Source organism: Saccoglossus kowalevskii, chromosome 14, assembly GCF_978046115.1.
Source record: "Saccoglossus kowalevskii chromosome 14, keSacKowa6.1, whole genome shotgun sequence".
Classification (NCBI taxonomy): domain Eukaryota; kingdom Metazoa; phylum Hemichordata; class Enteropneusta; family Harrimaniidae; genus Saccoglossus; species Saccoglossus kowalevskii.
Window position 1 is genome coordinate 7,733,713 of NC_140654.1, and position 25,076 is coordinate 7,758,788.

Here is a 25,076-nt window from a genome sequence, read left to right on the forward strand (position 1 = left end):
CGTCTGAAGAGAAATTATTATTTTTTTCAGAATTTTAATATGGGATATCCTAGCCTGACCTGGCAATACTAACAGTATTAACAACAGGGGTTTATTTGGTGAAGACTTCAAAGGCATTTTAATTCTGACAGTATAGAAAGCAAATGACATCATCGCGACATTTAAGAAAGTCTGGAACAATTATTCTCGAGTAATTAATAAATAGTTTGAATAAATATTTACAGAGGAGATGTAGGGAGGGGATGCAAAGAGACATTTTGTAATGTTTTGTATGTCGCGTCTTTGACGTTTTTACTGTTATGTGAACATTATTAGAAAATAAAATTTTATTTGAAGAAAAAAAAAGACAGAGAGAAAGTGGGGAGGCGGATGAAGAGAGTATATGCAGAGAGGAGATGCACAAACGTTATCTAAGGAGAGGATGCAGAGGAGATTCAGAAATGGGATGCAGAGAAGGGTGAAAGAAGGGAATACAGAGAGGAGATGCAAAGAGAAGGTGCAGAGAGGGAATGCAAAGAGAAGATGAAGTGAGAGGATGCAGAGAGGGAATGAAAAGAGAAGATGCAGAGAAAAGCTGCACAGAGGGGATACAGAAATGGGGTGCAGCGATGGAGTTCAAAGAGAAGATGCAGAAAGGGGTGCAAAGAGAAGATGCAGAGAAAAAATGCAGAGAATAGATGAAGAATGGGGGTGCATCAACGGAGTCCAGAAAGATGCAGAGAGGGGACGTAGAGAGGAAATGCAGAGAAAGAATGCAGGAAGGGATGAAGAGGAAGGGTGCAGGGAAGAGGTACAGAGGGGGTGCAGAGAGGGGATATAGAAAAGAGACACAGAGAGTAGATGAAGAGAGAGGATGTAAAGAGAGATATAGAAAGGATGTGCATGAAGGAGATGCAGAAAGGGAATGATGAGAGGGGATGCAGAGAGAGCAGATGTAGAAAGTGAATGCAAAGTGAAGGTACAGAGAGAAGATGCAGTGAATGGGTGAAGAGGGGATGCAGCAACTTAGTCAAGTAATACCAAGAGAGGGAATGTAGAGAGAATGCATGAAGGAGTTGAATGCACAGAGGGGGCACAGAGAGGAGATGCACAGAGATGATTTAGAGAAGGACATATAGAGCATATGCATGGAGAAGATGTAAAGGTAAGATGTAGAAAGGGAATGCATGGAGGAGATGTAGAGAGGAAATGCAGAAAGTGATGCAGGGGGAAGATGCAGAATGGGGATACAGAAGCGAAGAGTTAATGTAGAGAGGGATTTAGAGAGGGTAAGCATGGGGAGATGCAGAGAGAATGTGGAGAGGGGATGTAGAAAGTGAATGCATGGAGAAGTTCCAGAAAAGGAATGCTGAGAGTGGATGCAGAGAGGAGATACAAAGGATAGATGCTGAGAGGTGATAGAGAGGAGAAGTAGGGAGGGAATGCAGAGACTGAATGCAGGAAGAGATGCAGAGGAAGATGCAGATCTAGAGAGATGTTGTAGAGAGGGATGTAGAGACGGTAAGCATGGGGGTGCAGAGACAGGATGTAGGCATATTCCGTTCAGGCATATTCTGGTTCTTGGTATTTACAACACTAAGTACATCATGTCTATCCCTCCAATTCGTAGATTCATTTACTATGGTGGGTGGGTAGTGTCAGAACTTATCGGTCCCTGTAATTACAGCTTCATGTAACAGTAACTGGCTTCTAATAGAGCATATACAGTAGAAAATTCTCATAGTATTGGTAAACCTCATAGTATCGGAGTAATTACATACACTTCAGCGTTCTAGTTCATGAAAAAAATCTTTGGTTTGGAAATTAATGGGGATGTAACTGTGACACCGCTGTGCACCATACCTTTTACATGAACATACTTAGCAATAAATCATATGCTGACGTGCCATTCATCCATCCATACATCTATTTAATTTTACACCTACCAGCAACATTTTCAACATCTATAGAATTAAAAGATAAAAATGAAACTAGTATATTATTTGGCCAAAATTTATTAATCATTAAAAAAAATGTTGGTGTTATTGCTTCCTCTCATCATTATTAACACACAAGAGAATTTACCCACAATCCATCAGAAGTTTACATGGAATTGGATAAGGTGATGATAAAATAAAAATGATTTTAACTGCGAATTGAAAATCTCTGGTCACATGACACATTGTAGTGACATGGTAGTAGCATAGGTAATTAGGTAAACAATTAATACTATTGTTAGTCAATATAGTCTAAGACTGGCAATATCTGCTGTGGAGACAAAGAATCACAGAAATTAAGCTGATCTTCCATCAAATTTGTTTATACTATATTTATAATTCAAAATTTCACTCATTATGCAGATTGTAAAATCCATCCTACTAGTTAATCACATATTCACATTTAAAATGTAGGGGTTACATACCCGAAAAAACTAATTTTCATTTCAGCAAAAAAAAGTTATGTGTAATTTTGCCTTAGCATTAGATGGATTGCAAAAATACTCACAAAATTGTGAATAATACATTACATAAGTTATGTTAACAAGACAAGTTTATGTTGTGCATGTATGAATGGCTACACTCTAAAAATACTGAAATATAATCTACTGGTAGATTCCAATCTATTATTGTTTTAATAAAGCTTAATACCCACTGTTGTACTCCCATGATGCATCTGACTTACTTGAACAATAGGGTGAAATCCTATCTGCTTATAAGACAAATCTATGAAAAAGGGTGTACACCCAGACTACCATGTACATGTTCAAGTTGATTGGTCTTTTAAATATTCTAATGTTAATTTGAGGAATACTGTAGAATACTTTATTTTCGCTTGGAATTTATTTTCGCTATTTTCGCTGAAGGAATAATTCTGTGAAAATAAAATCCACCGAATATACTTTTTTTCCAAAAAGCCTTTTCAGCGAAAATTAATTCCAGCGAAAATAAAGTATTCCACAGTATTACCAAAACAGAAAAGATTTTTATGAAATGCAACATCTGAAATTTATTGCCCATGTGACCATGCTGTCCAATGAATCTACTCAAAAGAAAATATTTTCTTGCTTGCAAACATTAAAAGTACACAAAGAAACAATGTTGAAAGATTGAAAAACATTTCGGGTTGTTGATAGACCATTTTCTGCTCATTGTGAAATCCTGCATTAAAAGCATAAAGTGAATGAAAACAAAACAAAAAAGGGTAGTAGTCATAGCATAGCAGTGATGTCAAAACATCGCATGGAATTCAACAAATGCGAAAATATTTTTGGGGTAATTCTACGCTTAACAATAATAATAATGCTATAAATATTTGATGATGGTCAACTTTAGTAAGGATATCTCAATGCAGTATTTCCCTCTCAAAAATCAACATTTCCATATTGAGTTATAAAAAAAGAATTCAAAATCAAATCGTTTTATTTTTGAGGCAAACATTCAGACCCTCACAGAATACACAAGATATTGCAGTGAAGAGAAATGCACACAAAATAAAAATGAAGATATGTGTTTACTTCAGCAGTGAGATGTATATGTATATGATTGTAGAGAAAAACTTCAAAGTATTAAAGTGCTTTTAGAAAATGGTGATGATGATATATATCAAAATTAAGTTGCGCACATACAATGTACAAGTATAAACCACAACTTCATAACTTTTCCAAATTATGGTACAGATTTTTGCACGTTTTTACGTATTTCTCTATAATTTCACCATTATTGGGACCAGATAGACATAAGTTCACAACAGCTACAGATCTTGATAAAAATATTCTAAAATTATGAAAAAAAAACGGGTTTGATACATGTAGTGTGTGAAGGTGGCAAGAATTGACTTTGGTGTTTAAAAGTTTAATAATTTAGCATTACCCTGAGATCTACGCATAACCTTTCCGCATTGATCTAAACACACAGTGCTAACACATTGAAGTTAAAATTTAAAATGGCCATTAGACAATAAAAACAATGAACAAAAATAAAAATGAATTACAGCTTCAACCACTGAACAGTGAAAGAACAACCATTAGACAATGAACAATTAAAAGAATGGGTGTTAAACAATGGGGTATGGGAAATAGAAACAAATGGATTTTGACACTGAACAATTTGAAATAAAATAATGGGTCATAACAAATTAGAAACAAAACAGTACAATGTATGTTATCGACAATACTAATCGGTCACAATTGATATATAAAAACAATGGTTACAGACAATAATAATAATTATGACAATGAATAAAGAACCAGAAATCTTACTTCATCAGTTATTATATACCAATAAAAACAATACACAATTTACAAACCATCATTGACAATACAGAGAGAATATACAGATTTCATTTATGTTAACATAACATAGAGTTAAAATCAATCACTAACAATATCCCAAATAATGAGGATTTATAAAATAATGATATGCAAATTAATTATCTCTATGTACTTTGATATGCAATGGAGATCCCATTCTGCATGCAAATCAACAATACATATTTCAAACCAATAATAATGTCACAGAAAGCAGTGGACATTCGGAAAAATTTGATTGCATGGAAAAAAAATTAGTGACATTATATAATCACCACATTTAAAAGTGCAAAATGTTTGTACTAACTAACCATTTTTTTCTCAGATTAACTCAGTTGCATTTATCATTTTTAGAAATGTACCATTGTCTTAGATTTGTGTGATCAACTCGTGTGTATTTGTATTGAGGTTTTCATCACAGAGGAAACAAGTAGGATAATCTTGTCTAAAAATCCTTACCCAATATAATTACGAAGTAGAATTTTGTAGAAACTTCAACTGATAAAAAACAACTACATTGAGAAAGTTTTTTTTACATGACGAAGGGAATGTACAAGAAAAGGCCATTTTACAAGACAATATTTGAGCAACACATCTGTTAGGTGACACTTGAACAAGGCAATGCAGGCTACAAGTGTCACCTGAAAAACTAGCATGGAGTGTTTTCAGATGACATTAACAGTCTGAGATTGTTTATCATGTAAAATAGCCTTAACTGTATGCATGATGCATAATAGAAGTTGCAAAGAACATTTGTCTATTTCATTTCATGAGATTAGTCATAGGTGTACATTATTTCAAATGTCTGTTACAGCGGTTTTGAGAATTATTCAGACATGTAGTCAGTTAGCTCACAACTTTGCAAAACGCTTGACATTTGCTTTGTTCTCAACTTGGCGGCACTGTCAGATGACGTGCTGTTTGTGATTCATTGGTTTCTAAGGTGAACAACATGATGATTTGTAAACTTACTGTAATAACACTCAATAAATATTCTTCATTTCTTGTTTATCTACATTGTAATTCATGAACTAATAAAAGATTAAAAACATCTGTTGGTATATATTCTAATAAATGCATATCATTTTGAAAAACTTACCTGCCTTACCCTTATAGAGTATGAAATGTGATCTACACTGTGTCAATGAAACAGTACCATCAAGTCTAGATAAAACAAAAACCATAGTGTTTTGCAAAGTTGCAAGCTATCTAAAAAATTGTCTACTGACTGTCTGAATAATTCTCAGAATGACTGTAAATTAAATTTAAGAGTTGTCATGAAAACTTTTAGCGCTTTTTCTTTTTTGCAGCTTTCTTTTCTGCTTTGATTTCTTTATCTGATGGCATTTTCTTGAGTTTATCATAGAAATAATAAAGAACGCAACCCAATGCTATTGGAATAGATAGAAACCTGATATGTGGAATCAATTTGTCCTCAAAACTTGGTTTCTGAAGTCCCATCAGCTGTGTTTCAAAGATCAGCGTAGCATCAGCTGAAAGAAAAGCGGATTCATATTAAGAATTCAGACAACATATGACTAATACATGTACATATAGGAGTACAGGTTATAAGTTATATACATGTTTAGAATTCAGGTATATATCATACTCATCTGACTTAGTGACTAGGGTGCTCATAGAGCTCAGTTTTTAGGGGTGGGGCATTTTATTTAAACACCCCACTCGAAAAAAATGGCTGTTTGAGAATACCGGGAGTAGTATGATTTTTGGGGGTAAATAAAATTGTGAAATGAGTTTCATTGTCATTGATTAAGTTAGCGTGCAAGTTAAACTATTTACACAACATTTTTACAAAAACGAAACAAAAATGAAAAAAACAAAACATTTTATTAAAATGTTATTTACATACCATCATATACCATTAGTTATATACACCTACGGTATAATAAACCCCTTGGGATTCACACACCTAGAATACTATATATACCTTGAGTATCAGACACCTAGGTTATTATATACCCAGTATACATGTACCATACAAAATGTATGTGCTACATAAACCTAGAGTATACTGTACCTTGGGTTTCGCACACCTAGCCCACTATATATACCTTGGATTTCATGCACCTGGGGTAATATATATACTTATGGTTTCACATACCTTAGACCTATATATACCTTGGATTTATGCACCTGGGGTAATATATATACCTATGGTTTCACATACCTTAGACCTATATATACCCTTGGATTTCACAATGCCCTTCCCAAAATTAGCAAGTTACTAATAAAACACTAGTTTGTAGAAAATTAACATCAACACTGAAATCAGTGTTTGTACATGTTGTTGTTTAATGCATTGTTAGATCCACTCTGGTCAGCAAACATATGGCGCATTGAGGTGCACATATAGACAGCTTAATTTAACACAGACTTATGTAGCTTTGACAAGTTAGGTTATATCAAATCAGATCAGATATTCTAGCAAGATTCTCACTGTTTCCTTTCCAATTTTCATACAAATATCTGATCAGATTTTCACTGATATTCTTTTTGGATTTTACAACTTCTGACCTTGGCTAATATTCCCGTCAAAATTTAGTTGTCCCTTGAATTTCTCAGATTCGGATTTTTTTTACTGAAAGCATGCAAAACTGGGCATTGTAAAAGTTGTAATTTATATATTATTCTAATCAACGATAAAAACAATTAATCAGACAATAAAACATGTCAACAAAAATAGAAGGCAAATTAATTTAATAAATTATTACAGCTGTTGATGGTGTTACCTGCAGAAGGAGTCTTAGACTAGCTATTTCAGTAAAACATTTGAAATCCAAACATCAAAGTATATTCATACATAAAAATATTTTCTAACTCAAATCTTCATTACTACAGAAAATCTAACGAAGACCTACTATAAAATAGATGCCAGCAAGAAAACATGGAAAACATGGAAAACATCATAGCGAGACAGTGCTGGAACTAGATTGGGCATGTGATGAGGAAAGAACCAAACAGCACCACAATAGTAGCCCTACATTGGACACCAGATCGAAAAAGAAAGAGAGGATGCCCCAAAACCACCTGGTGTCAGATGTTAGAGAATGAATTGAAAGCAATAAACTTGATGAAGTGATGAGGTGTCTTGCAAACGGCCAAAAACAGACAGGAGTGGAGATCCTTTGTTTCTGCCATACATGTCCCTTGGTATAATGGGCAGTAAACTAAACCCCAAGTACACATGGCTCAGACATATTTGGTTTACATTGATGTAGTATACTTACGTGGAATTGTCGGCAGGCTTCCTTTTTTTCCATATGCTAAGTTTGGTGGTACAATCAGTTTTCTGCGTTCACTGAAATAAACAATTCAGTGACTTTTAGCTTTAAATATATTTGGTGAACTTTGATAAACATCATGAAGCAGAGACAAAAAGTTGACAACCAGCACAGAAAAATATTTGGGTGAATTTTTATGTTCCATATAGGAACTGAGCATAACTTAACAATTAGCTATACCGGTCACTGGTAGCCTAGTGGTCGTCGCATCAGAATCATGACCGATAGTTCAAATCCTACCTTAGGCTAAACATCAAAAGGGTCAACCCCTACCCTGGGTGAGTGTGCCACAGACTCAATGGGAAGGCCATTCCACTGGCCGACTTTGGGGGAACCTTGGTTAAGGTCCGCAGGTGCTTGTATTCAACCGAGCCTGGTTGACGCCAGGATAGCGCATTAAAATTGCCATTTGACAGAGAGATGGCCACACAGCCCTGTCATGTAGTCCCAAACATGAATATGACTTCTGTGGCAAAAATGCACTATGTGTCAGCACTAACAATTGTAATTTGCACATACAAAAAAAAGTCAGGAGAGACAACAGTGACACTCAATGTCTGAAACTGTCGCCTGGCACAACAAACAAATTGTAATTACTTAAACAAACTTGCACCTATCTACATTATGGATGGACAGCTTTATGCAGTGAAAAGTGTGAGTAATAATGGATCTTTCAAAGTGAAAAGGACACTCTTCATTGATAAATTACAACAAGAACTCATTTTGAATTAAAATTTAACCAAAAGTGGCAGTAAATTAATCTATAGAAGGGGTTAATATTCTAAAATTAGAGAGATTGAAAACATCTGGTAATTAATATAATACTTATTCAAATTTACTGCAACCATATGTCGGCAAAAACATAAAAGATATATCAACGGATAAGAGAATATGTTATTATCACTTAGAAGTTCAACGTGATTAAAGGTAATTCACCTAGCACAAAAAAAATATTTAAAAAAAAAAAAATTAGCTATTATAGCTCTTAGCTGGATTTAAATGCAGCTTCTATTTTAGCCGAGTATGTGTCACATCAGTAACAAATTCTCACTATAACAATTTCAAGTTTCTATGAAAAGTCAAAGCCAGCTTAGAACCAGTTTGGGAGTTATGTTCTGCTTGGGCTGAACAGTATGGCTTTCACTAAGCTTAATTGTCATACTCAATTCTTTCAAAAGCTTACCCTTCCACAGACTAGACTAGGGTTTGATAATCCCTATAGTCAAGAATGTAAATATATTTATTAAGTGATTCAGGCACTGAGCTTATATTGTCTTTTGCAAACTATGTATATTTCATTTTTAAAGTTGTAGATTGATATTTGTATTCAGTGGTCATACTGCTGAATAATATTAACATTGGTATTGTGTTAATTATTTGTTTCAATTGGATCACCCATTTATTGAATTTCAATCAGGTACCATAGTTACTGCACCCCATAGTACATATTTATCATCTTTTTAACTGCAACACATTACATGGATATGACTGAATAGACTGGTTCAGTGACGGTAATTTTATTTCATATTTGATTTCAAGTATAAATAATTGCTTGCAAATGTCAGAGGCAAGACTTTTGTAAATTTACAATCAATTTATAAAAAATAGAAGTTTCTAGTTTAAAATAGCAGCAACAACAAACACTAGTAATTTGAAATATTGAATTATGTCATTATTGGCAGCATTCAAAATAACAATACAATACAAGTCCACTCCAATGAATTCCACCCACACATACAATATCTAAAGGGCAACTTTACATAGATTTTAAGGGTCTGTTGCATTGTACCATTTTAATAGAAGTCGCAGCTTCTAATACAAATTTTACAGTACTACAAATTCTTGAGATTTTGCAAAACAAAACCTCTCATAAAATATGACAAAGAAGCAATAAAAGGGGAGTCTGTTATCAAAACTTGTTTCCATGGAAACATAGCATTAACCCCCCCCTCCCCCAACTTAAGTGGCCATTTTGAAACAAAAGTTGGTAAAAACAAACCTAGAGTTTCTAATGCAATGGAACAGCACTGTTATTGTGAATTCTTGCTATTGAAAGCCTGCCGATGCCATTTTGTATCCCAATATTTCACACTCTTGAAAAAAAACAATTACTTTTACTACTCTATTAGTTTTCAGTATTTATTTTTGTGACACCAAAAAATTGGCCAGCAGCCAGCGATGTTTCAGATAAATGCAGTATAATGATACACCATATTTTGATCTATTTGACAAACTGTTAATAGAAAACAAAATAATACTAGTTGAAAATACAGTGACTCCTAATTAAGTCACGCCTCAGTAAATTGCGATATTTGGCTAAGTTGCGGGTAGTTGAAAGGCTCCCAACAATTCTATTGTGTTTTGCCATCAGTTTTGAAGTAAAAAAACTAATGTTTTATTGCATTTTGTATTTAATTAGCCGTTAAAGGGTTGGAGGAGACAACTTAACACCTCCTGTCAGTCAATTACTACGATACAAAGAGTAAAGGTTTGGGATTTTGCAGAAAAGGCACGCTATACATGAAGTCTCGATCCAAAGCAAAACTCGATTCACGGACATGGACGCTGTGATGTAACAAATGGATAGATGGATACAAATTAACAATGCATGATCTTTTCCTAAAACAATGCAATAATATTTCTAATCAAAGAAAGCTTAGAAAGAACTCCCGTGTGCTGAGAGTATTGGAGACACATTAAAATTAATTCAACATGAAGACTTGCTTTTCAAAGGACAGGCTTGGCAACTAATATTTGTCTGCTATTTGAAATGCACAACATAAGATCAATATGAATCACATTATCAAAATTTATAATACATACAGAACATACATTCGATTTTTCATCCAAGGTTTTTTATCTAATAAAGAATTCAATTTAAATCTGATTTTGTTAGATATCTGAAATTGGCTAATAATAGATAATCAAAATGCATGTTTATCAACATTAAACTAATCATGTCTGTGGATTACCTCAATGAACTAAATGAATTATTATACAAATTAAGCAATAATTATGCATAGATTTAGGTCTGTATTTTGTTTCAGGGTGCACATGTACAAAGTTTCATTATGATGTGATGATTAATCCTAATTAAATCAGTGGAAAGCTGAAAAGTAAATTATTATGCAAATTAGGTAATTATTATAGATGTATATATATCTAAAACTATTTAGATCATCACATTGTGATGGTATATATATGTACCAAGATTAATTGAATTAAGATAAGTACTGTCACATACCATTTTTGTACAAAGTTTCATTGAAATATGATTAGAACCAAAAAATTATGAATTTTTATGAATATTAGGTAATTAATATGATCCGATTTCAGGTCTGTGCATTGTTATGAAGCATCAATGTACCAAGTTTCTTTGAAATGGAAGAATTAGTACATGTGATACATGTATCAGAGTGAAAATTGACTGATTATGCAAATTAGCTAATTAATATGCACTGTACCAAGTTTCATTGAAAAGTAATGAAGTAACAGTGTTCTCCACAAATAAAATTTAAAGAGGGGTGCTAATTTGCATATAATTAGCATACTAATCAAACATTTCAAAGGAAATTCTTAGCACTTTTATATTTACATCAATTAAATACTGTGTACAAGTACTATAATATTAATGTTCTTGAATTATTTTGATGAATAAGTTAAACCACTTGATGTGTAAAAAAAAATAAACTTTGACAAATGAAGAATATCAATTTTATTCTTTGTAAAAGTGTAATGGAACAAGTTGTGAAATAGAATTTCATTTATTTCTCTTAAATTTCTTTCAAATATTTCCATTTTCATAGGTTTTATAAATGCACTGAGATATTGTAATAGTTGAAAACCCCGGGTAATAAGAAGAAAAATATTTTCACATAACAAAATTACCATTTAAAAGAAAAAAAGAAAAAATCGAATCCAATGACTCTTCGTGTTGATTGCATTGTGGGTACTGATGACAAATGTCAAATCAGATACCGTGACATCCATGTTGTTTCAGTGTTTACCGTACGTTTTGTTTTGGTGATTTATTTGATGACAAGCAATTGGACCAATAAGTTGTTGCTGGTTCTCCTGTTCTTAAGTATCTTAGCTATTTCAGGAATGATGAGAAAACTTGTTTTGACTATCCCATTGCGTGATTAACGCATTGCTTGTGACAATCACTTCACGCATCCATTCATTGTTTTTTGTTTATTTATTCAGCCAGTTTTTCCCCAGACATCAAATCCATTGTACTAGTTGTCACCTATGTTACTATCTGTCTCTTAGTTCTTCGTTTTATCGCCTGTCAATTAATAAGAGGTCTTTCAATAACGTCGTCGGGATATCTTCCGGGACTGTGAAACAGCCTATCACCGAAAACAAAGGAGGGTGCTGAAGATAAATAGATGGGCACTACAAATTGAAGAGGGGCGCAAATGAATTAAAGAGGGGCGCTTCGCCCCTCTTAAACTCCTCGTGGAGAACACTGAATACTCAACTAACAATACAATGTATTTGATCGGGACGGGAAATGTGAATGCAGGGCGCTTGTTGACCGATGCAGGGCGCACGACTACCTATGCAGGGCGCACGACTTCCTATGCAGGGCACTGCGCCCTGCTAAAACCCCTCGTGGAGAACACTGAGTAATAATACTTGAAATATCAATAGCTGAAAATTGAATAATTATGCAAATTAGGTAATTAATATTAACTATAATTGTCTGTGCATTGTCCTATGTATCTACACAAGTTTCATTGAAATGTGACCTGAGATATCAGTGGAAAAGCTGAAAATTGACTAGTCATTATGCAAATTTGGTTAATTATATGCATTGAGTTTCACCCAAAACTATAAAATCTATGCATTAGTCCAGAGCATCTATCAGTGGAACAGTCATGGAACAGCTAAAAATGTCACATCCAGATGCAACCAAACAAACTTGATAGTATTTATTAGAGATAAAACAAATTACACCATTTTGTTTTTTGGTTTAATTCCACAATGTTACCCTGGGTTTCATGAGAGAATGAATTTGTTTAATGAACATTTATAAAACATTCATCCCGAAAGACCCTCATGCATCATTTCAATCATAATGCTTTCATTTGGGAATGCCCATTACCCATGAGTCTTTGCAGGGCTTCTTTAATCGCTGGCCGCTTTATTGACATGATTGCAAATGATAGAGTATTAGTAAAATAGTAACAAGTAATAGTAGTATCATTATTGTTTAGCACAGAGCATGAAATTGCTAGAGCGAATCAGTCACTGTGTCAACAAGAGGTCAATAAGGATTTCTATACAGTGTGTGTTCAACTGCTAAGGCATGTGATGGGTCAAGTTGTTTTCAATCACCATTTGTCTTGATATCTACTATTGGTTTTGGAAATATGGGCACGGTTCCTGTTCCCATTATGAATTTTGTACAATATAGTTTACAAGACTTACTAAAGCCTTCAAAACTATATGAGAATTTCCACAAAAAATGTTGGTCTACAGATGGTTTGGAGTGGTGGGTTTTAAGTCTACTCAGAATCTTCTACTCCGTCCTCTTTGAGATGAAATGTTCTCAGTCTGTTGCCTCAACATTTTATCTGGGATTATCCTATGCATTATTTACATATCACTGAACTTACCCTACACACATGCCTTTCAAACCTTTTTCCCATCCAGGGATCACTTTTTTAGCACCAAGAACAAACTCAAATGGATGCCCTTTATCATATGACGTGTCAAAAACTCCGCCATTTTCCAACTTTCCCTATAGAATGAACAACAGAAATGAAAGTGTATTTTGAGTTGAATTGTTTTGATCTCGATAATTTATGCAGAGTCCCTGGCCTTAAGGTAGAAGCCAACTCATAAATAAAAATACCCAGAATTTATTCACTTTCCAATAAATTGTACTTCCGTCAGTATAAGGATATTGAGTTAAAAAAAGTTGGGGGGCACCAGCTTAATTTTTTAGAAAATGATAGTTGAATTTTAGTGGATAGTGTCCATTTTGGCACTATTATAACGTTTTTACCATAGGTTCCTAAAGCACAGATATTATGCTTTATCTCAAATTGTAGGCTGGTGACATAGGCTGAACAAGTTATATATTGTGAATGATGGGGTACTTTTTGTTTTGTCTTCAATTATTACAAAAATCTGGGTTTAAAAAAGTGCCAAAAAATGCAATTTTTCTTTAACATTGTGCGCTATGGAATTGTTCTAAAAATAACAATTTTTGAAAAATATTAGGACAAGTTTCTCAAAATAGGTCTCTGTAACACACAAAATAATGATATTTCATGGTGCCATGAGACATTAGCTTCATAATTGTATAAAACCAATGAACACTGTCATGCGATTTATGACCAAATTTTACAAAAATTATGAGTAGGCTTCTACCTTAAGTCAGGTTCTAAGAGCGGTTGTTGTCGCACTGTGCATGCACAAGGTATGGGTTAGATATTATTAACAAAGACTGTGATATGCAGATAAATATGTACAAGTAGGAAACAATGCCAAGGTTAAACTAGGTAATTTATAGGTTGGATTGGAGTTCATCATGACATCAAAGTCAGTAATCAGTACATGCACATCTCACACATGCACATTAAGAGGATCATCACCATTTATTATTGATATCACTGTAGTACAACAATACATCCTACACACTATTGTATCTGTTTTCCAGCGACTGAAAGCAACATATGACAGTTGGAATCCAGTAAAACTCTTGACAGAAGTAATTTGGCACAAAACACCGTCATGCACTATTATTGAAATATCAGAATATTTCAGATTGATTTCAACTAGATCAAATTGCCAATCATTATTTAATTGCATATCTCATACAAACATTTAATTCATGATGAAAGGTCGCAACCCTATCAAAACATGACAGCTCTTTTAAAAAATAAAATAATTTCAAATTATGGAAAATTATTATAATTATGCTGGGCATATGGAAGTGATAATTTGAATGACATATGACACAATGCGGTAAACGTGAGATGATCAATGTAAGGGTAATTATCAATTAAACTAGCCATTCTGTAATAAGATGCGTGTTAGCTTATCGATTCATTTTAATCTCAAAGCATAATACATGTACCACATGACAATTTTCTCACTGGAATCTAGAATTACCATATGCTAGGAATACATAGATACTGTAGAAATATTAATGTTGATGGAATTTTAATGAACACATTGAAGTCCACATATACATGTATTTCATAGTAAACCAAAGAAATAATATTGTTTGTATCAACCCATGGACTGAACATAAGCAATGCTGTTTAGAACTTGAGAAATTAAATTATTTTTGTGTATACATGTATGCTATAGTTGTAGATGATCGTTTGCATGATGTTTGATTCCTCCAGTGTTTCTAACACCATGTACTGTACATGTTTTTGCTTTCATTAAATTCATAAATAAGAGACGAACAAAATCTGGGTTGGACGAAATTTTGGATAGGTAAAAACAGCACAATTCTCCCATTGGTAGGAATTTTAGAAGCAAACAAATTTCAAAAAAATTGACTAAATAATTAGATGGTCAAATTTCTAGAGTAGGTAACTTTTTAGAGTTTTTATGGTAATGGGCATATGTGTGACATGGTGTTTGAGGTATCTATAAAATTTGAGCAAGACCACATTTATTTAAAACAAAATGACTACAAGTCCGCCAATTTGAATCCGATCTAAAAAAAACAAAATGATGTGTCCAATATTCAATACACACACAACCAGAATCTGGTTCTGGAATTAAAGAAATGTTTGATTTTTATGAATTTTTAACATTAAAATGGTCGTCATTCGGCCATCTTGAATCAGATCATGAAACAAATGGACATGCATAACACGTGTGACGTTTGACCGGATTGGTCTAGGCATGTCTGAGGTACAGGTGCAGACTGACTGACCTACACTTGCACATGGAGGATCTTTGAATTTCCGTTTTCAGACTGTGTTAGACTAAAATGTAAGGTACAGAAAACAATGTCATTCTTAATGGCATAGTCCCCATTGGAATTAGGGGAAATGTTATTCATGCCAAAAATATGTAATATGCACCAAATGCATAGTTAGTAATTGAGAATGATTAATTGGCTGGTCTAGTATCAACAGAAATTTGATGTGTTAAATGACTCTTCCAAAATCGAAATACAATGTATATGGTCAGAAATTCAAAATGAATTTCATTTGTCCAAACTCATAAGTGTATACCAGTTTATTTGTCATTGGGTTTACCTAATAACATTACTTTTAACAGTGCTTTGATGCCAGAAAATTAATAATTTTAAAATTTATAATTCAACCTATAAACTGAATATCTTGGCTATACACACCAGATAAACAGAATCTCAAATATCCATGATTCAATCAATTAGTCCAAAGAACTAAAAACTGATATATTTACAGTAATTACCCGTCATTAAGGCATATAGTGTACAAGCAGGAATTAATTTTCACTGAAAAGGCTTTTTGGGTCTTTTGCATAGAATTTATTTTCACTGGTTTTTGATGATTTGAATATGAAATATAGGAAAAAAGGTATTTTCACTGGATTTTATTTTCACTGAATCATCCTTTAAGCGAAAATAGCAAAAATAAATTCCAAGCGAAAATTATTTTACAATATTACAGACCAGAGACAGATGAACTATGGTTACACAATGTGAAACAAAGAAATAGACGAAAAAAACAGACAATAAAATTATTCACATTCTGTACAACAAAAAACAATTGTTCAATTCATTTGCAACCAGACTAACTCATGTTTGGGAAAAATTCCAAAAAATATTTGTTTTTATTTTTGTTTTATTTTTGTATTAATTTAGATTTTTTCAACCATGTACATGTAAATTTCGATACAAACTTTGGAAACTGACGTAGAAGTGTATTATGATGTATATCAACTTGGGACTAAAAAGTATCTATTTCTGGTCATTGTGTATGAAGTCATTTAAATTGTGCTGTTTTTTTGTTTTTTTATTAGAATTTTAGAAAAACAAAAGAATTAAATTTTCATAAAAATCTACTGAAGTAGTATTTTTTGTTCATACTTACAGTGTAATGTATCTGCAATGTGTCACCATCCTCTGCATACTCAGAACAATCCTCATCATTTGTCTGAAAGAAACAATTAGATTTATTGTGAGGAAAAAAAGAAATTAAAATTTTCCATTAATAATTTTTTTATTGTAAGCCTGATTGCTCCTACCCCCATTCTGACTACTGTAAAATACTTTATTTTCACTTGGAATTAATTTCGCTGAAGGTATGATTCAGTGAAAATAAAAAACCAGTGAATATACTATTTTTCCGATATTTTTACATTCAACTCGTTCAAAAATCAGTGAAAATAAATTATATACAAAACACCCAAAAAGTCTTTTTATCAAAAATTAATTGCAGCTAAAATAAAGTATTTTACAGTATATAGCAAGCAAACAGTATGTATGACAGTATGTCTGTAATCAGTGTGTGCAGGCAAATAATACTTATGACGAGAGATTCAAAACCTGTTTATGTTTTCACAATTTACAACCATGATATCATAATACTGATACTTTGCCAAAGTTATAATGATTATGTGAACATTGGTTTATATTTCCTTGGAAACCTAGTTTGATTCAAGAGCAGAAAAGAAAAAGTAGAAGTCCCTCATGAATAATTTCTTGTCAATTACTGTTGAGTAAGAGTGACAGTTAACAAATAAACCCCTCTGTTATCTGTCTGTATTTATTGACGCAACACTGACTTTGGAAAGTACACCAGTAAGGTCACTAAAACTACAAGATAAAAAAATGATTAACGATGAAAGATAAAAAGTAGACACACATTACAAAGTTGCATTTACAAATTACAAGATTTACTGACAATTAAACATAGGAAAATACAACAAAATGTGTATATAGTACTATGAGGTACTGCGTTTGAGGCAGTGTTTAATAAATTGTGCCACATTGATCTGTTTACTGCAATGACTCAGAGTCATTTTGGAAATAAATTGACTATGAACAAGTTATTGAAATTATTATGTCTTTGGTCGTATCTTCAACTAGAGACTTTCTGCGTTATTCATACTTTGGACATGACATCAATAGATGGAATTGATCTTCAAATTAACCTGTATTACATAAGTCAGACATTCTCCTCTCAACTGGTGTTTTTGTGTGCCAACCAGTTTCAATTTTTAAATCGTGATTCCCTATTCTAAATTTGATTTGGTGTTTATGCAGTTCAATAATGTCAATGTCTGTTATGTATTTTTCAAATTTTAATTTGTTTTTTAAAGTTTCTGTATATTCTTTATTTATTTTTCTTTGTGGAGTGCTTGTTGTTATTGTAAATATCTTCTACTCAATATTACATGAAGGATTATTCAAGTTGATTTTTTTTTTCTTTACTTTTCCTTTTGAAATTTTTGAATCAGTGTTAATTACAGTTCTATTTTAACTACAGTTCAGATATATTTTTGTTAGTTGGGTTTTCACTTTGATGAACCATTTGCTTTTTATTTGTTTATTCACATGTACTGCTTCTTTTAGTAGTAAGTTTTCTGTAGTTAAGACACGGCTGTAATATTTAATTAGTTGTTTTTTATGAATGTGTCCAGCGGAAATCTACCCAATTCTCTGTAATCACCATTATTTGCCATTGAGGTATTATCTAGGTGTTTCCATAAATACACAATGTGTATTTATGGAAACACCTAGATAATACCTCAATGGCAGTTTTTGTGTGAGCAATCATGTCCTTGATATTGCTACCATAAGCTGGGATTGACCAGATTAATTTATCAAAAAGGAAAAATAACAGTAGTTATTTTTAGATTTTCTTTCAGTAAAAATAAGACCTTTTGCTTCTTTCTTTTCAGATTTGCTAGTGCTTCTATGAATTTTCCATTAGAGCTTAGTGACTCCAAGATAATTAAATGTTTTTGTCAGAGTTATTTCTCTGCCTTCAAAAAATAATAGATTAATCACTTCAAAGCCTGTTGCATTTACTGAAAATTTTTGTTTTCTCAATATTTACTGAATTTCCAATACCATGTGTACATGTATGTTGCAAAATGATCCAAACATGATTCAATGCAAGTCATTTTTTGTTTCAGATAGCAGAACAATAGCATCTACTTAAAAGAAGACAGCTGACTGGTGTTGGAGGGTCAAATGTGTTAATTGGGATCAAAGATATCTGGCAGATCGTTCATAAAAAGATTGATTAAATGTTGGACTGACATTTGTATTGTATTGTATTGTATTGTATTTTTTATTTCACCATAAAGTAAATACAATAGGGTACTTGCTAAATACATAATGCTTTGTCATTATGATGTGGAACATGATAAATAGCTCAAAAAGAGCTAGTAAAACATCATGTCCCTACCCTAATTATAAACTAGTCAAATTACCGGTATCAGAAATATTCTTACAAATATTCAAATGTAATGTATATAAGAATACTTATGAAATCCCCATGCAAACTTTCTGTGTATTTACTTGTACGAAGTCTTAAAGGCAAATTCAACTATTTTGATCCCTGGTAAAGGTGTGTAAAAAATGCAACCTGAAGCATCATAAATCAAGTATACCGGTATTGGTCACTGGTAGCCTAGTGGTTGTCGCATCAGACTCATGTTCGGTAGACCCAGGTTCAAATCCTACCTTAGGCTGAACATCAAACAGGTATCCCCTACCCTGGGTGAGTGTGCCACAGACTCAATGGGCAGGCCAATTCCACTGGCCGAGATTCATTCACTAACGAATGCGACTTTGGGGGAACCTTGGTTAAGGTCTGCAGGTGCTTGTGTTTGACCGAGCCTGGTTGACGCCAGGATATCTCATTAAAATTGCCATTTGATAGAGAGATGGCCACACAGCCCTGTCATGTAGTCCCAAACATGAATATGACTTCTGTGGCAAAAATGCTATGTGTCAGCACTAGCACTTGCAATTTGCACATACAAAAAAAAAAACGTTCGGAACTGTCGCCTGGCACAAAAAAACAAACTGTAATTACTTAAACAAACTTACACTCATCTACATGTACATTATAGATGCACAGCTTTGTGCAGTGAAAAGTATGAGTAATAATGGATCTTTCAAAGTGAAAGGAACATCTTTCATTGATCAATTACAACAAGAACTCATTTTGAATTAAAATTTAACCAAAAGTGGCAGTATATTAATCTATAGAAGAGACATTGAAAATTAGAGAGAGTGAAAACATCTGGTAATTAATATAATACTTATTCAAATTTACTACAACCATATGTCGGCAAAAACATAAAAGATCCATCAACTGATAAGAGAATATGTTATTATCACTTATAAGTTCAATGTGATTAAAGGTAATTCCACCATGCGGTGACATCACAACCAATCAGAATTCTTGTTGCAAGCTACTTTTTAGTAAGGTGCACTCCCATTGGCTGAATAATAGACAATTTTTAAGTGACTGAATGATTATATAGTGTGAATTTTTCTCTGTATAGTTGCAAAATTGTAAATCATGTGACATGCAGAATCTAGCTTGAATATTTCTGTAAAATAATTTATTTTTGCTTGGAATTAATTTTTGCAGTTTTTGAAAATAAAATTCAGTGAATATACCTTTTTTCCTATATTTTACATTCAACTCATTAAAAATCAATAAATTCCATACAAAACACCCAAAAAGTCTTTTCAACGAAAATTAATTCCACCTAAAATAAAGTATTTTACAGTAGTTCAAATTAATGTAAATAAACAATCTGGTGATAATGAAACCAAAAGTGATGAACACATATTGTATACCAAAAATGTACGTCACATGATATCTGGTAATGAAACTTTTAACTGATCAATTTTTTGATGCGTCAGCATGATTAAAATTGTATGACTTCCTCGCTATGCACAGCAATGTACCGTACTGTCGAAGCGAAACTCAATAACCTAATATTTCCAACACCAGTTTTCGATGGAACAACTGTTGTCCACCAGCTTCCTGACAAAAAAAATAGCAGATTATAAGGTTGTGTCTTTGGAAATTAAATACTGAAGACAATCTTAATCAGTCAAATCCTTTCATTTGAACAGTGATAGAATATTTTGAGTAAACGAGTAAATTCTGGATGTTTTCATTTATGAGTAAACATCTCCTGTGCTGTATACACTAATGTGTAAAGCACATTTAGAAAAAATTATAAAATGATAAAAGCAACGAATCGAAAAACCATAGCCTTTTAATGCCGGGCAATTCCAAAGTCATTTTTTTTAATAAAAGCAAGCTTGCAGGTACCTTCTTTTTTTGTCATATGCATGTTGTCTTTTACTTGATACTTGACTTTCTGAATTTTTACATTACATTATGTGTGCTGGAGTTTATCAAAGACAAGTGTGTCAATAAAATTTAATGAGACATGCTGAAACATTTAGGAAAAAAAATCACAGAAAATAAACAGTTCATAAACATATGATATACTACGGTAGTCATAGCAGCATATATATATCGGTACTGTTTTTTACATTTTTTTTTTTTATAAAATTAATTGAGATACTATTTTCAATTTCCTTTAAGTTAGAATGCAATTTTTTTAAATGTATACATTTTTTACTACATGTGTACGTATAGTCGTGGCTATATTTTGTGTAAATATTTTTTTATAATTATTCATTTTGTACTATTAGACAGACTATATATGTTCTTTTTAAATTAACTGTCAATCTGCTTCAGGGAAAACCTGTCAAATAATATGTATAAAATTTGGCAATTTTGCAGCAGTTTTCATAGACCTCAAGGAAAATGCATTTCATAATTAAAAAAGCGCAATAAAAATAATGTCATTTTTTAGGACTTCTAGACATGAACAATACATTAGAATAGAATAGAATAGAATAGATTAGAATAGAATAGAATAGAATAGAATAGAATAGATTAGAATAGAATAGAATAGAATAGAATAGAATAGAATAGAATAGAATAGAATAGAATAGAATAGAATAGATTAGAATAGAATAGATTAGAATAGAATAGATTAGAATAGAATAGAATAGAATAGAATAGAATAGAATGGAATAGAATAGAATAGAATAGAATAGTGCTTTATTGACACTGTAAAGAAAATATTATATTACATTTCTTTTTTGGTTATGAAGTTAAAAAATTGAAAACATAGTAATGTATTAAGTAAAAAATATATAATAAAATTTATAATATATATATATAATTTTTTCACCATATTAAACCAGAAGGTCAAGGGGAAGGTGACATTTGCCAAACAATTTGCCAGCCCAACTTGGAGGTACACATTCTGAAAATGCATGTTATACCTACAGGTGTTAACGGGTTTGTCCAGCTTTGATTTCTTGTTTAAAACGTTGTTTAATTTTTTGTTTTAAAAAACTCACATAAGATGGAGAGCGGCTGGTTATCCAGTGAAACTTTTTTGGTTTATGTGGGGGTGCTGGTTCTGAAAATAAATGTTAGATATTACCTTTATTTCAGTTTAAAGCCGATAGTTTCAGTCAAATTATTGTAAAACATCTCCTGTAAGATTGGACGGGTCAACGTACCAGACCAACTATGTTTGGCAAATTATGACAATGATTCCCAAAATGCATACAGCTGTTCCCATAGCCCAGATTCCAAAATTTTGAAATATTGTGATGTATCCAAAGCATACAATGGTAAAATACATTAATGCAGTCAAAACATGTTATTTCCACACAATTTTGTACAGCAATTTTCTCAGAGTACAGTGACCCCATATTTGTTTTTTCATTTCCTTCATTCTAGTAACATGAGATGACATATTTGTAAAAATGACAATATTTTCAACTTCAGTTATTTGATTATTGTATTTTTCTCTCCTGTTTTGTTATTTTGGAGACTGCCTTTTTTCCACCATAATTTATCCTTGTATGTGTGAATTATACCATAACTGAACACATCTGGACAGCCATAAATGATAAATTTGACTCTGTATATACACTGATAACAGTACATGTATGAGTAAATACACACTTAATAACATGCATTAAGCCAAATAAAACAAATTTTGTGTTTCCAGTAACTTCTAAAAAGCAGGCAATGATTTGTATTATAAATGTTATCTTTTTATTAATTATGTTTTCATTTTAATAATATATGAAGGCTATCTCATGAGTGACCCTACAATATCAGAGTAATTAAACGACTGTAATAATTTTCATTTGTTTCAGACTTTGGTGAGAAATAATTGAAAATTATTACTAGTACCCAAGTTTAATAAATCTGATATTGTAAAGTCACTAATTTGATATCCTGCTTATCCCATGTATCCATTTTACAACCACTAAAGATTAGAAAAAGGCAAGAGAGCAGAATTTGTGAGTCCATATTCATGATAATTCATATAACTTTCTGGCTAAGTTGCATAACCATGAATGATGATTAACGTTAGCTTATCTACATGTAGTTGCATTTAAGAAATATTGTTATTTTTGGAGTCATCACCATGTTTAGGGAATGATAATATTAACCAAATTGTGGCCATTTCACATGGTGAAGATTGACATTGGGAGAATTTAAATATATAGAACTTCATATCACACACACAATTTTGCTTGCATCAGAAACTACAAATTATGTGAATTAATATGATTCCTAATAATTCAAGAAATTATGAGTAAAATATATTTCGCGATAGTCATCCATGATGTCACAGTCAAAAAATCAATCTGCTTCCACAGACCAATCAAATTACCAGGATTTGTATTCCATAGCATGGAAATCATATGGGATAAATAATATATAATCATGGTACAGATGAAAAAAATGTAATTAAAATGTAATTAATTTGTTGTAACAAAAAAATATATTCTCAAAGCTAAGTGCTAGTCTTTCACTACACAGAAGAAAATATGTGAACTGAGAAAAATACAACATTTATGGAATGACCAGACCTAATTTTCATAGAAATAAATAATTTTACGACCATTTGCATGAAATAAACTTGTTAATATACTCCCACACCACCGCCCAAAAATGAGGTATGGTTTACCAGAAACTAAGAATTTATTTGATTTGGCCTTATTAACTGTGTCACAATTCTATTGGTCGATGTGTTAGATAACGTTCATCAGGAACATATTTATGCAGCTATAAATGGCACTACTTTTTAAATATAGTACCAGCCACTTTAATGATTGAAAAACGAACATGCAGTCACTTGTTATTCTTCTTTAGTGTTTTCGGCTACGTATATTTTGTTAATTATGTCGTAAATTTGATTGATTGATACTTGTGCTTGTGCCCGTAAAAATTTGAGGTGTCAAAGGGTGGGAAAATGTACCAGACCAACTATTTTTGGTCAATTTTGTTGTCGTTTTCAAAAGTGTATAAAGCCGTTCAGGAGTTTCCATTGCTTAGGTTTCAATATAACACGAATATTAGAAAATTAATTTTCATTAAGCATTGTATGAACATATTGAAAAAAATAACTGAATATAATGACCATATTAAATGGAAATATGATTAAACTACTATGAATGTTTTATTTGAGTTAATACATGGTGAACAAAATAATTTGGAGGATAAAATACTTTTCAAGGGTTAGGCCATTTGCTGGGATGCCAGACAAATGCAATATATTTTGGCAATTACTCCAGTTACTCCAGTCCACGGAGGATAAACCATTCAACAACTTTGGAATTCACTTACATTGTGTATGTATTATGAAGGCTGTAGAATACACACCAGCTGACTGCAGCTATGATAAACTAGTACATATTCAGAATTTGGAGGATTTTTTGGAAAAGAGGTGAAAAAAAAAAAAAAAACGTCTGTGCACTGACTTAATACCACGCTAATTTCATATGTGAATAAAATATTTGTAAATACACATACACACACATGTAGTTTTCTATCTGTTTTTCAAGACCATATGTACGTTGGGCTATGGCCCAACTGCGTAATTTTTTTCTTGTGTCTATATCTGTCAGGAATGCAACTTACAACAACATACAATAAAGGAGTATGAGATTAATGGTCAGTCAGTGACGATAAATAGCAAATAAACCACATCGATTCCACACCAATATACCAGAACCAACACATGTGCGCAGAGCAGATCCGTTCCGCTGATCCTGCTGTTGTTGCCCTACCCACGAGCTACCAGATAAAATTTTACTCACCAATGTAATTATTTCAACTTCCTTCTGTTTCTTCTTTTTCATGTCTACATACTCTACAAACAAAACAACCAAAAGAAGGCACCACGCGATTTTGGCGTACATATTCATGTTTATATGTTTACCGCGCCGTAGTTTACAGTGTACCGTAGTCGACAAGGAAGTTACTTCCGGGTATCCAAACGCTGTGTTTTCATTGGACAATAATACTAGGTCAAGGGTTAGCCAATCAGGCGGATATCTCAGTGAGAATAAACAACTGCCAGTCCAAAGCATCTTAGATTAGGCTAAATAAGCATTAATTTCTAGCTAATTGATGTATATCTCATCATACGTCATATCA

General features: G+C 32.5%; 1 protein-coding gene across 1 annotated transcript; it reads right to left on the minus strand.

The window, feature by feature from the left end:
- Positions 1–1,978: 1,978 nt before the first annotated feature.
- LOC102808197 (uncharacterized) lies at positions 1,979–24,924 on the minus strand. Its single transcript, XM_006811243.3, has 5 exons — positions 24,737–24,924; positions 16,644–16,706; positions 13,212–13,336; positions 7,534–7,604; positions 1,979–5,778 (listed from the first exon to the last, which is right to left on the minus strand). Exons 1-5 carry the CDS (start codon positions 24,842–24,844, stop codon positions 5,573–5,575), a joined length of 573 nt encoding a protein of 190 aa, XP_006811306.1. The 5' UTR covers positions 24,845–24,924; the 3' UTR covers positions 1,979–5,572.
- Positions 24,925–25,076: the final 152 nt, after the last annotated feature.